General features: G+C 32.8%; 3 protein-coding genes across 3 annotated transcripts; 1 reads left to right on the plus strand and 2 right to left on the minus strand.

Annotated features, from left to right (window-relative positions):
- Positions 1 to 4,233: 4,233 nt before the first annotated feature.
- Positions 4,234 to 6,452, minus strand: LOC125833642 (ADP,ATP carrier protein 1, mitochondrial-like). Its single transcript, XM_049512811.1, has 3 exons — positions 5,982 to 6,452; positions 5,526 to 5,897; positions 4,234 to 4,872 (listed from the first exon to the last, which is right to left on the minus strand). The coding sequence occupies exons 1-3, from the start codon at positions 6,447 to 6,449 to the stop codon at positions 4,576 to 4,578; spliced, it is 1,137 nt and encodes a 378-aa protein (XP_049368768.1). The 5' UTR covers positions 6,450 to 6,452; the 3' UTR covers positions 4,234 to 4,575.
- A 2,602-nt stretch (positions 6,453 to 9,054) lies between these two features.
- On the plus strand, positions 9,055 to 11,626 carry LOC125833645 (uncharacterized). The gene is made up of 6 exons (XM_049512814.1): positions 9,055 to 9,347; positions 9,420 to 9,484; positions 9,666 to 9,718; positions 9,823 to 10,281; positions 10,457 to 10,631; positions 11,210 to 11,626. The coding sequence occupies exons 1-6, from the start codon at positions 9,203 to 9,205 to the stop codon at positions 11,399 to 11,401; spliced, it is 1,089 nt and encodes a 362-aa protein (XP_049368771.1). The 5' UTR covers positions 9,055 to 9,202; the 3' UTR covers positions 11,402 to 11,626.
- A 327-nt stretch (positions 11,627 to 11,953) lies between these two features.
- On the minus strand, positions 11,954 to 12,385 carry LOC125833669 (uncharacterized). The gene has a single exon (XM_049512837.1). The coding sequence runs from the start codon at positions 12,370 to 12,372 to the stop codon at positions 12,169 to 12,171; it is 204 nt and encodes a 67-aa protein (XP_049368794.1). The 5' UTR covers positions 12,373 to 12,385; the 3' UTR covers positions 11,954 to 12,168.

Here is a 12,385-nt window from a genome sequence, read left to right on the forward strand (position 1 = left end):
TGAACCCTTCTACTTGATTATTTGTCAACTAAACTCTTGAACTCAATGAAACTCTATGTTTTAAGCCCTTCTGACCATTGACCAAGCTTATGTGACAACTTAATTATTGAGTGACACAAATGCGTGATGTCACAGATCAAATTTTAGACTAAAAATAATTTGTTTTTCTTTTTAAAAATAGAATAAAAAGGTCAAAAATAAGAAATTTAACTATTTTTTAGTTCTTTCTTCTTTTCCCACCCCACCCATCTCCATTTCTTCTTTTTTTCTTTCTACTCTCAAACCCCAATTTCTCTTCTTTCTCCCGTTTCCGGCCCTTTCCAATTTCTTGTTTCTCTCTTCTTCTTTTTTTCACATTTCTTCCTCCCAGGAATAGAAACGAAATTGTATTGTTGTTGTAAATCTGTATTTTCCTTTTATTTTCAGGGTAATTTATAACCCATAAAGTAATAAAGATTCAACAATCTTGAAAGATGAAAAGTGATTGTTGAATGTCTTTGTGAAATTAGGTGAAATGTGTTATGTAAAATTGTGTACAAATATTAGAGTATATTGATGTATTTTAATGGTTATTCGTTGACACCAATGGGGAAAAGAGATTTATGGTGGTTCAAGTGGTAGATGTAAATGTTGGTAAGAAGAAATACAATAAAAAGTTGTGAATGAAAGAAATTTTGGAAATAAAAAATTGAATGATAATTGTTAGTTATTTAGGAATGTAATGATACTAGTGAGAATGGAAGGTTGTGGTGGTATCTCTAATGTAAAAAAAATAAAATGGAGAGAGGTGAAGGGATGAAGGAGGAATGAAAAGAAAGAAAAAAAAGATTTCTTTAAATAATAATGATAATAATAATAATAATAATAATAATAATAATAATAATAATAATAATAATAAGTGATATGTCATTTAAAATGTGATGTGGATGATGATATGTCATTTTTGTCAAGTGTTTGAAGTTCACACACAGCGATAGAGGTTTAAAATGCTTAGTTTCACTGAGTTTAATGGTTTAGTCGACAAATGATCAAGTAGAATGGTTCAGAATACAAACTCACACAAGTACAAGGGTCTATTAGACCATTTCGCTTTATATAAATGCAAATGATAAGTGTTAACTATACAGATTCTATTCAGTGTTACAAACATAAATACAAATGTATTTACTGATACATATTGATACAAATGATGGCAATCAATTATGCAAATACAAATGTTGAACGTGATACAACATTGATATAATTGTATTTGTATACAAATTATATTCGCTAATACAATTGATACGACATTGGTACAAATGATAACAATCAATTATACAAATACAATTTTGAACTAGATACCATTCATACAATTTATTCATTGATACAAATTATATTCGTTAATACTATTATATTTATTGATACATGTACATATTAATTACATATACACAATTATCTAACAGATATACAAATACAATCATTGACACATGTACATACTAGTTTCATATATACAATTATCCAACAAATATACAAATATAATGCTCCTCTCTCTGTCCTCTTACTTTCTCGCTATCCTCTTTCCTCTCTCTAACATGTAGCTATGAATCATAATTAAGCCAACTATATCTATTTTACCTCATTATATTTCAATTGTTTGCTATTTTTGAAAGTTCCTCTAAAATTAACGTCAAAAAATACACTTTTTAAACTCAACTTCGAAAACTAATCTTTTTTCCCAGCTTCAGCCTAGTATTGTCCAATTGGCTACTTCAAAGATGGGCCTTCTTTTTGGTCCAACTTCAACCATAGGGACAAAGCCCATTAACTGATATAATCAGCAGCCATCTTTTATTTTAGTCTTTACGATAAATTATATAAATACACAAATTAAGATATCATAATTTCTAAAATTCTCTATCATTTTAATTTTTTTTACAAAATTCCCCTCTTTGATACATTTCTACCCCCTCATCTCTCATTGGATACATCTCTATCTCCTCTTGGATACATCTCTCGTATCTTAATGTATCATTTGTAATGTATCGGACAACCAAAAAATGTATTCGAAAGCAATGAAAAATTCAAGATTTTTGTAATTGAGAAAATTTTCGGAATAAGATGTAATTAGCCCCTAAATTTATGATAATTCTGTATTTTATACTCAATTTATTTAAATAAATTTTGATGTAAGATTTTTAGTAATTAATTGATCAGATCTAATCGTTTACCGTTCTAATCCGTTCTCCTAACATAAAGGGAGTGTTTGGTATGAAAAAAAATGTTTTTCAATTTTTCCATGTTTGGTTGGCTTAAATGATTTGAAAAATATTTTCCAAATCAACTTATTTTCCTTAAATTTAAGGAAAATGACATCCCTTCAAAAATTAAGGAAAATATTTTCCAAAACTCTACTTCATCCTTAAATCGAAATATATTTGTTTCTTACCCTACCTCTTACCCGACCCTCCCCATCCAAAAAAAAATTTAAAAAATTTAAATTTTCTTATTTTTTAAATTTCAAATATTTTTTTACCCCTACCCCCAAACTACCCACCAAATAAAAATATAAAAAAATTAAAAAATATTTTTGAAAAACATTTCAAATGTTAAATTTTTTATTTTATACGCCCCTACCCTGTCAATTATTTTTTTTAAAAATGGTTTTTGAAAAATATTTTAATTTTCATTTTTACACCACCCTACCCCTGGCGACCCCCCTCCCCAACCACCATGTCAATTTTTATTTTTATTTTTAAAAAAAATTTTGAAAAATATTTCAGGGTCAGAAGTCTGGGTCAGGTCCAGGGACAAATCTCAAGGTCGGATTTTGGAAAGGTCGTCGGGGTCGTGTCCTAGTTTGGGTGTTAGGGTCGTGTCCTAGATCGATTATCGGATTGATTTTTGAGTTAAAGATTATTTTCTAGTCTCAAGCCAAAAATAAAAGATATTTTCTGGAAAATGTTTTTCATTCACCAACCTAACATTAAAAAAAAAAAATTCAGAAAATATTTTTTACTCACCAACCAAACATGAGAAAAATAAGTTAGAAATTCACTTGTTTTCCAAGAAAATTTTTTCTAGAAAAAACATTTTCCTTCATACTCCATCCGTCCAACAATAGTTGTCCACTATTGACTTTACACACTTTTAAAAAAACTATAAATAGAAGGGTAATTTTACTATATTACCCTTTGAATATAATAAATATAATGTCTTGAAAAATGTAACTGATGTAAATAACTATAATTAATGATAAGGGTAAATTAGGAACTGAGTGTAAAAGTATCTATTAATTTCATAAAGTGGACATGTATTGTTGAACATCCCAAAATAGTACAGTGGATAACTATTGTTGAACGGAGGGAGTACCAAACACACCCTCAGAAACTGATAATTGCTTACACCAATCCACTGAACACACCCTCAGAAACTGATAATTGCTTACATCAATCCACTGAACACACCTCTCATTACAATTTTATTCCTAAACCCTAGTTAATAAATACACATTCTTTCTTAATTATTGACTCAATCATAGTAATTAGTACCATAATATGATTTAACGTATACATCGGTGGGGATAAATTTTTTCCATTAATCAAATCTTGTATAAGTGGATCTGGTTTTTGCTGTTACTATCCTCAAATTGAGTGACTTGAAATTTGTTTGATATAGCTCTAGAATTTTAAGTTTTTCCAATAGAATCGAATCTCACTTATTTTCAAGTAAGATTTACTTAGCTCGCTTCTAATTCGCGGAGTAGCATACCAATAACGACTAAATCATTCATGGTACATAGTAAAATGGTAGAATATTCATTTCTAATCAATAATTCAATTGAGGAGTTTGATAGCGTTGTTCAAATTATTCCTTTGTGTTGTCAAAGGCCCACTTAAGCCTTGAAGTGAGATTCAAAATATGTTAGAACATTTTTCACTTGATGTGCACTTCAATGTCATCCATCATGAAGACTTTATCATACTTATCCTTGCAAATTAGCATTTCCTAAAGAGCAACGCTCAATCATTGAAAAAAAAAATAATTTCTTCATCCATATACTTATTATTCATGTTTATAACTTTTGTCTAGTCTTTGTCCATATATTTATATATACACTCCATTTGTGCCTTTACTCATTAGAGCTTCAACTTCATTTGCGCTTTGTGCTTAGAGACCAACAGACCTTAGAGTTTTTTCTGTACATTTTGGTTTTGATAACACTTGATTCACATGACAATTGGAAGCACCAAGAAAAACACAAAAAATAATCAATGATTTAACATAGAATGCACTCAACTACATTATTGAGTTGGCTGGATAATCTATTTAAAAAATTGCCCCATAAAGTGGGGAAAAGAAAGTTGAACTTTTATGCAAGATATGACTAACAAAATTGGGCATTGTACAATGCCTTAATTTTTAGGAACCTGAAACTAAACTAGCAACTGAACTGAAGCAGCAGCTGCTGCAATATGAATCACATCTCCTACTGAAGTACTATCAACAAGATACTTCGGTTTTGGTATTCGAAATTCAAGTTAGAATATTCGGATTAATGTTAGGTAGAGAGATGGCAAACATGATTGCTGATCAAGCTTAAGCGCCACCAGAACCATACTTCTTTCCGAGTACAATTAATTGAAGTTTGTCGTAGCCAGAAAGGACACCAGCACCAGCGATAGCACGAAGAATGTTTGCACCAGCACCCTTGAAGAGGGACTTTGGACCCTCATTCTTCAAGATTTGAGTAAATGCATCCATTGAACTTTTGTATTTCACTGCTTCACCAGATGTCATCATCATTCTTCGACGAACAGTGTCAATTGGATAGGATGCTAGTCCAGCACCGTTTGTGATTAACCAACCTAGTGCAAAGCTAGCAAAGAAGCTATCCTGAAACCAATAAACAACAAGACAAATAATTTATTAGCATACATGTGTATGCAAATGCCTCTTTCATGTTTTTAATACTGATGGGCTTAGATTTGATAGCCTTGTTCGTGAATATACACATAATAGGGCTTCAATAAGCCGCCCTAGATGTTAGGGTAGATGGATTGCTTAACCAAGACTAACTCAACCTTAGAATTAGTGAGCTTTATAAGTTCGGCCACTACACAAGCCGCTAGTGGAGAAAGCTCGAGAGCTTCCCTTCATTCATTATTAAGCCAAGGTCCCAGGTCTCCAAGTCAGCCTGTACTTTCTCGAAGAATCCTGTACCCATGGACATAAGGCTTGGGAGACCTTCCCTTTCTGCCAGAGCTTCATGGGGACTGTCTTATTTCCCAATCAGATGTTTGGATGTGAGTTATACTCCACGAGGAGTCAAATGAGTATGGACTTGCCATGACATTTGAATACTTTTCCCGTATGACTAGAAATGCTCAATGACAATTTCCAAACGAATCAACACTCAACAGTATTGAAGGCATATGTTTTAGACATCCAGTACCAAACTTAAACAAGAAGATCATCATGGACGCGATCACCAGAGTTTGCACAAAATAAAAGTTGACAATGTGTAGTTAGTACTGATGCAGCATTACCTGTAGCGACCCAGTGAGGACAACCGGCTTCAAAGAATCATATAAACCAAAGTAGAGACCGCGGTACACAATGATTCCAACACATGAGATGTTGAATCCACGGTACAGTCCAGCAACTCCATCAGATGCTAATGTCTTCTTGTAAACATCAACCATACCATTGAACTGTCGATCTCCTCCTCCTTTTGCAGCCTTAGCATCATTTGCTAGCCTCGTTCGGGCATAGTCAAGAGAATAGACAAAGAAAAGGGAAGATGCACCAGCTGCACCTCCTGATGCAAGGTTACCAGCTAACCATTTCCAGTAACCGTCCCTATCCTTTTTGAAGTTAAAAAGCCTCTTGAAGTAATCCTTAAATGCAAAATTCAAGGCCTGTACAAAAAGTGAAAGAGAAATATATACCACGAGATCAACGAAATGAACATATGATTGATTTTGTCTGAGAAAAGAACGAACCTGAGTTGGGAAATAACGAATAACGTTTGCTGTGTTGCCTCTCCACAAAGCCATAACTCCTTCCTCCTTCATTGTTCGGCTAAAACATTCAGCTATGCCACCGTATGGTTTAGATAACCTCCCAGCCTTGATCATCTCATCCTGATTTTGGATCAGGAGTTTCACACGCTCAATTGGAGCGGCTGCTGTCTTTGAAACAGCTGCTGAGACACCACCCATAAGAAAATCAATTGCAAAGCTGGAAAAGCCTTTCTCTGAAGGAGCTTGGACGAAAACTGGCGATGAGTAAGATGAAACCACGGGCATGTCATATTTCCCTTCACATCTATGCAACCAGGGCTTAGTCTGATTTCCATATTTATATTGCCTTTGGTATGCCATAAGATCTCCATTTTGGGTAGATCTAACAAGCAAGTTCCCAGCTACCTTGTGAGTAACAGAGGGGTATTGTGGCTGATCAATCGTCATCTCTGTCCTCTATACAACAAGAAATGCAAACATGTAAATGAAATTGCAACAAACATAGCTTTTTCCTTACAATTACTAGACATGTATAAATGACTATATGTCCATAATTATGTTCTCTCTTCACAAAATTTATTCGGAAAGAAGGAGCCAAAAATCCTTCAGAGCAGTCCTCACTAACCATATTTCTCCATTTGAATTCAAAAAAATTTAACATTATAGAACCAAAAAAAAGATGATGACGAATGCACCATAATTAATTCAGGCTAATGCTCAAAACTTATTATAGCAACAACATCGGTTCTATTTTAGTTTCACAAACCAATTTCAACAAAAGAAAATAATGTTAAGCAACAGATCAATATCCAATAACAACTTTTTTTTTCATATCCGATACTTCATATTGCAACAGAAAAATGCAAAAAAAAAAAAAAAACTTATAAAAAATTTTAAAATGGAAATTCAAGCAAATACGTATACATACACTACATCAATATAATCATTCAAAAAGGAATTATTATTATTTTGTCAGAGTTACATTAATCCTGGTTCATAAATATTTATTTTGAGCTCAGAGTCTATAAAAAACAGTCTCTCTCTACCCCACAAAGATAAGAATAAGGTATGCATACATCGTGAGAGTCCACTCGTGGGGGTTACACTAGTATGTATGTCTAGTAGATATATATATACAATTGTTCAAATGCTAAAAATCACTTTGACATGATCTTATATACATTTCAATTTCATAAAACAAGTGTGACAAAGGTGAAATTAGATTCAAAACTTATTCCAAATAAATATCATATATCACATAAAAAGAAACAATCATCTAAAAACAAAACAAAATGGAATAAACTTAAAACAAATTCTACCTTTTCACTCTTTGAAGAATGTAAATATAAGTTTAACTTTTTTTTAAAAGAGAAAATAAAGAAAAGGTTAGTACCTGATCAATGAGATTAAGTTTTTGGGAATTATGGGTTGCTTTTTAAGTAAGATGTAGAGAAGAGAGAGTCTTTCTCTTGCCTCTAACAGTGGAGTCAAAAGTGGAGATGATAGGTACAGAGGTAATTAAGGAGAATGTTATTGCTTTAAATATGACATTTCTAACTAAAAAAATATTTTAATTTCTCTTCATTTTTTCAATGCCACTTAATATTTTTAAATTTAAAAATTGTAAAAGAAATAAAACAAGAGTTTTAACATTTTATTTATCTTCTAAATAATATCGTTTTCTTCATAATAACTAGATAACTAAAGGACCAATTTATTAGTATGTAAAATTAAAAAAAAAAAACTCTAAATTAGACACTGGACGTCTTGTCTTTGTCTTCAAAATTGAGATGATTAGGGATGGCAATAGAGTCGGACGGATGGAAGGTGTTGAACGGGTAAGGTACGTTAAAGTTTATGCGGAGGCATGAATGTTATAAGGTGGGAATGGAAAATGAGAAAAAAAAAAAAAAACTCCTTTTACTTTTAGATTGCATTTCTCAATTTCACCTTTTTATGGTCTATAAATTTAGGGATCATTTGGTAGAGTGTATAAGAATAATGCTAAATAGAATATATTAGTAATGTTTGGTAGAGTGTATTAGCAAAATTAATGCATGCATTAACTTTATGTATTAGATAGAATTAAGTAGCTTGAATTTTATATATTGAATATACTAAAAATCTAAAATTATTCTTGTCTTCTTAGTGCATTGTTTTCAAACAAAACGTAAATATAGTATGATTTGCTTTGATATTTGAGTTGTTCGAAATTCTGTAATTTGCGTTACCACTATCATAGAAACGTTTTTCAATTATATCTTAGGATAGTTATTGAATTTATATGTTCAATGGTCAATAAAGCGACAAATCAACTACTAATAATGATAGAATTCCCAATAGGTTGAATTTTAAATCGGTGAATAAAGTAGGCTTACAAAGAGTGAATTGATTGAGAAATATATATATGTTATGTTCACAACTCATGATGCCCAACCATCTATGAGTATTTGTATAATGATATTACCTTAAATATAGTCATTAATTTGCAATATATTTTATTTTCAAAGTTATGTTTTGCACTATAATAAGTATCTTAAGATTAGTTGGAGATACAGTGATATAAGTTGATTTGAAACTTAGGTGTGTTTGTTATGAAGGAAAACGTTTTCACAAAAAAAAAAAAAATCTTGAAAAATAATTGGATTCCTTATTATCTTTTAGTATTTGTTAAGTAAAAAAGTAAGTAATATGTAAACTAGTAAAACATTATGAGGATGAGATGGGATGGAGGGCGAAATGGTCAAGAAAGGAGATTTGGAGACATTTGATGCGTGGAGATGAAACAATGAACTTGAAAGTTACTTACATAATTTATTTTCCCTACATTAAAAAAAAGTTATTTTTCTAAAAAAAAATGTTTCGCCTCGCCGTACCACACATTAGATCCACAAGTAAATACTATTGTCTTGTAGTTAGATCTGGAGTTAATTCCCATGGATTAAAAACTCAGCAAAATAAATAATAAATAAATAAATGAGAAAATCCCCTAACGGTCAAAAAAAGAAATAAATAAAACAAAAAATAAAAAACCTGGAAAAGCCTTAAATCCCAACGGTCTTGTTAAAATCTCTTTGTTGTCAGCTCCTTCAACAACAAAGAAACGTTGCATTTTCACCTGTGAATTCATTTTTATTTCTCGAAATTTTATCTGGGTTTTGTACATACTCTGTTCATTGTTCAAGAAGCAGAAGAGCTTCATGGAGATAGCTGTCATTGATTGGAAAACCATTGATTCAAGATTTGTTAAAGACGATCTTTATGAGCATTTTAAAGCTCCTCAATGGGTTGATTTCTTCGCCCCCGATGCTCCTGTTGATGATGATGCTTGGTTCTGCAGACCTGGTAAATTTTGATTCTTAATTTTACTTCATTTTGGGAATTTTCTGTTTAACTTCTTCTTGTTTTGGAGAACAGAGTGTAATCATCCAAAGACAGTGGAAGATTTCTATAAAGTAGCTACCCCTTCCTCCTCTTCAAAGGTTTGTGCTTTCTTCCTATTTTTGAAAATCCCACAAGTGAGGTATTGTAATTTGAGTGTTTTTGCTAGTTTTAAGAGTACTCTGTTCTAAATTCTTGTGGGTAATGGTTAGTTTCTTGAGAATCAAAGATTTGCTCTGTTATTTGACACGTTTTACTTGCTAAATTTGTTGTGATTAACAGCTTCAAAGATCAGCTAGTGTATCTGATATTCCTCTTGGGGAACGAAATAGGAGGTATAACAAATGGAAGAAAAAATCCAATCTTTTATTATGCAATCGATTCTACCTGAGTTTTTATTTGGACAAGATTATGAAATAAATGGTATTTTCAATTTCAGAGATGCAACATTGAAGAAGAGGGGGCTAATTCAACCGTTGGTATCATTGAATAAGGATTTTAAATATGACAAGATTGTTGAAGATGGTGAAAATCAGAATCCCAATTTTGCAACCCCTCCAAGGTTCAAGGCTAAATTGATGAAACAAACAATCAAGTCGAGCGCGGAGAAGAAGCCAGTTGATGAAAAAGAGGAACATATACCAAAGCTGAAAAGTACTCTTTCAGCTAGGAATCTTTTTGCTGGTGGGGATTTGTTGAACAAGGTGTCTGAGTTTTGCAATGAGCTGAAGAGACTGGTAGTTACCAGGACTAAAGAGAGAGAGAAGTGTGCAGATGAGAACTTGCCACTAATTGTTGATGATAAAGAAAGGGAAAGGAAGCCATTGCTGGAGATGACTAAAGAAACTTATGAACTAGTGGCAAAGAGCATCACTAAGGAGAAACAGAGAAGGAAACTGTAAGTTTTACATCACATACTTTATTTAGTCAGCCAATTTTTTGCATTGAAAATACTAGTTTCAGTTGAACCCGCATAGCTTATAGTTGAATAGTTACCCAAATGAAACAATTGGCCAAGCAAATACATTATTAGAGGTACTGAATATAACTGTTGGTGAACTCTATCTATGCAGGAGAAATGATAATGCAGAAAACACACCAATACTTGTGGATGTGAAGAACATTAAGCGCAGAGATGAAGAGATCTTGTCTCAAATCCGCACAAATCCTCCCACTCCTCAGTGTTTCTCAGCCAGCCGGGGAATTACAAAGGCTACTCCATCTAAGCCTTCGAAATCTAGGCCTCTGGTATGTGTAAACCTTACTGTGTCTCTAGATTGAATTTTGCAGTTCAAGACTCGTAGACAGTAGTAGCCTGTGATCTCCTCACTTTGTGCATAGTGATACTTGTTCAGAAATTTTCAGCCTGTGATCTCCTCACTTTGTGCATAGTGATACTTGTTCAGAAATTTTCAGCCTCACTAACACAATACCCTCTTTGCTTACAGAGTCCATCATTATGAACTGTTATTTTCTACTTGTTGTGATGTGTTTGGCCCATTATCTCCTTGCAATCCTCACCTTATGAGCTAACTTATCATGTCCAGTTAAAGACTAGGCCAAGGGTTTTCTGTATAGTTTCAGTGCAGTGCAGTCTGCAATTTTAGCTACAACCAACTAATCCTCAAGATTCGATTTCATATGATATTTGAGCTGAGCTTGGGCTAGAATCAGCACTATTTTAGATCATTAAGACATGGCTTATTGTGTTGTTACCACCACTAGCTTGTTCTGATAAAAAAGCAAGAGTACTTTTAATGTTTTGAACTGTTGGTCAAAATAATCCTGGGACTAATAACACTGAATTTGTATGAAATAAACATTAGGAGACAAGGGGGATCCTTCAAGAACTGGAACAAAGCAGCAATGAAGGGAAGAGAAAGGAAGATCCAGGGAAGATGATGACTAGTAATAATAATCAACAAGGACAGAGAGGTGCTGCTATTGTTGCTGAAAAAGAAGCTGCAAGAGCTTTGGATGTTTTCTGGTTCTTGAAGCCTTGCACACTTGCCAGCTGAAAGGTTCAAGCCACCACTGTTGCTGAACAAACATTTCATGAAGTGCTTACTCCTTCCATACTTAAAAGTGTCAATTTGTTTTTCCATATTCTTTCATTCTTTATAGTTTCTGATACACTCAATCAATCTATGAGTTACCCCCATTTCTTTGAGGACAATAAGTTGTAAGAAAACAGTTCAAAAGTCCAGAATATTAAATAACATTATCCTTTTATTGTTCATTGGTTGGAATATAGCATCTTTCTAATATACTATTATTAGAAAGATAAGATCAGAAAAGATTGTGATTGATTCTTGCCATGGGAGCCCAAACACAGCTTTCAGCTTTATCTCCATCTCCATTTATTTTTTTATCATGATGGACCACCAAAAAGAACCCCACAGCAGAAAAGGAGTCCTATCTTTTTCACTTGGCAATAATTCTCTTGGAACAATGATAACCAAAACAGCAATATTCAGATCTCATAAACCGCAGTCTAACAAAACTAAATCCAAAACCATTAATCTTGAAACATTATAAACTAATTGAATTATGCATAGAAATAGAAAAAATTGCAACCTATAATAACCCTTTTTTATTAATGCACTTTGATTTAACATGAACCATCAAATCTCTGAAACAAAAAAAAAGGTCTTGCAGAGAGAACCCACCAAACAATCCACAAACCCAGAGTTATCTTAGGCTGAAACTTGAAATTGAAAAAAAAACTCTTAAACCAAAACATATTATTTACAGAGGGTTTCAAGTTTAGTGAATCTTGAATAATCTACCTTGTAGTGACACAAAACATACAATTCAAGAACCTAGCCCAAGCATGTCGTAGCCTTGGGTACATCCTTCCTGTATAAACACTTGATTCCCTACAAAGATCCTCCATAGTTTCCACAAAAAGATTCAAGCTTCTCATCGGAGGTATATACAGAGTCAAAGGCACTGCAGAAAACGCCACTGCAAAGAACAAGTGCAGCATCTCTCACTTAAAC

Source organism: Solanum verrucosum, unplaced genomic scaffold (genome assembly GCF_900185275.1).
Source record: "Solanum verrucosum unplaced genomic scaffold, falcon-dt-bn FXZP01000307.1, whole genome shotgun sequence".
Classification (NCBI taxonomy): Eukaryota; Viridiplantae; Streptophyta; class Magnoliopsida; order Solanales; family Solanaceae; genus Solanum; species Solanum verrucosum.

Coding starts and splice junctions, on each gene's coding strand:
- LOC125833642 (XM_049512811.1), bottom strand. CDS start 6,449: ATGACGATTGATCAGCCACAATACCCCTCTGTTACTCACAAGGTAGCT. Junction 5,898..5,981: donor TTCGTTATTTCCCAACTCAG/GTTCGTTCTTTT, acceptor CTTTTTGTACAG/GCCTTGAATTTTGCATTTAA. Junction 4,873..5,525: donor TCCTCACTGGGTCGCTACAG/GTAATGCTGCAT, acceptor TATTGGTTTCAG/GATAGCTTCTTTGCTAGCTT.
- LOC125833645 (XM_049512814.1), top strand. CDS start 9,203: ATGGAGATAGCTGTCATTGATTGGAAAACCATTGATTCAAGATTTGTT. Junction 9,348..9,419: donor TGCTTGGTTCTGCAGACCTG/GTAAATTTTGAT, acceptor TTTGGAGAACAG/AGTGTAATCATCCAAAGACA. Junction 10,282..10,456: donor GAGAAACAGAGAAGGAAACT/GTAAGTTTTACA, acceptor CTATCTATGCAG/GAGAAATGATAATGCAGAAA.
- LOC125833669 (XM_049512837.1), bottom strand. CDS start 12,372: ATGCTGCACTTGTTCTTTGCAGTGGCGTTTTCTGCAGTGCCTTTGACT.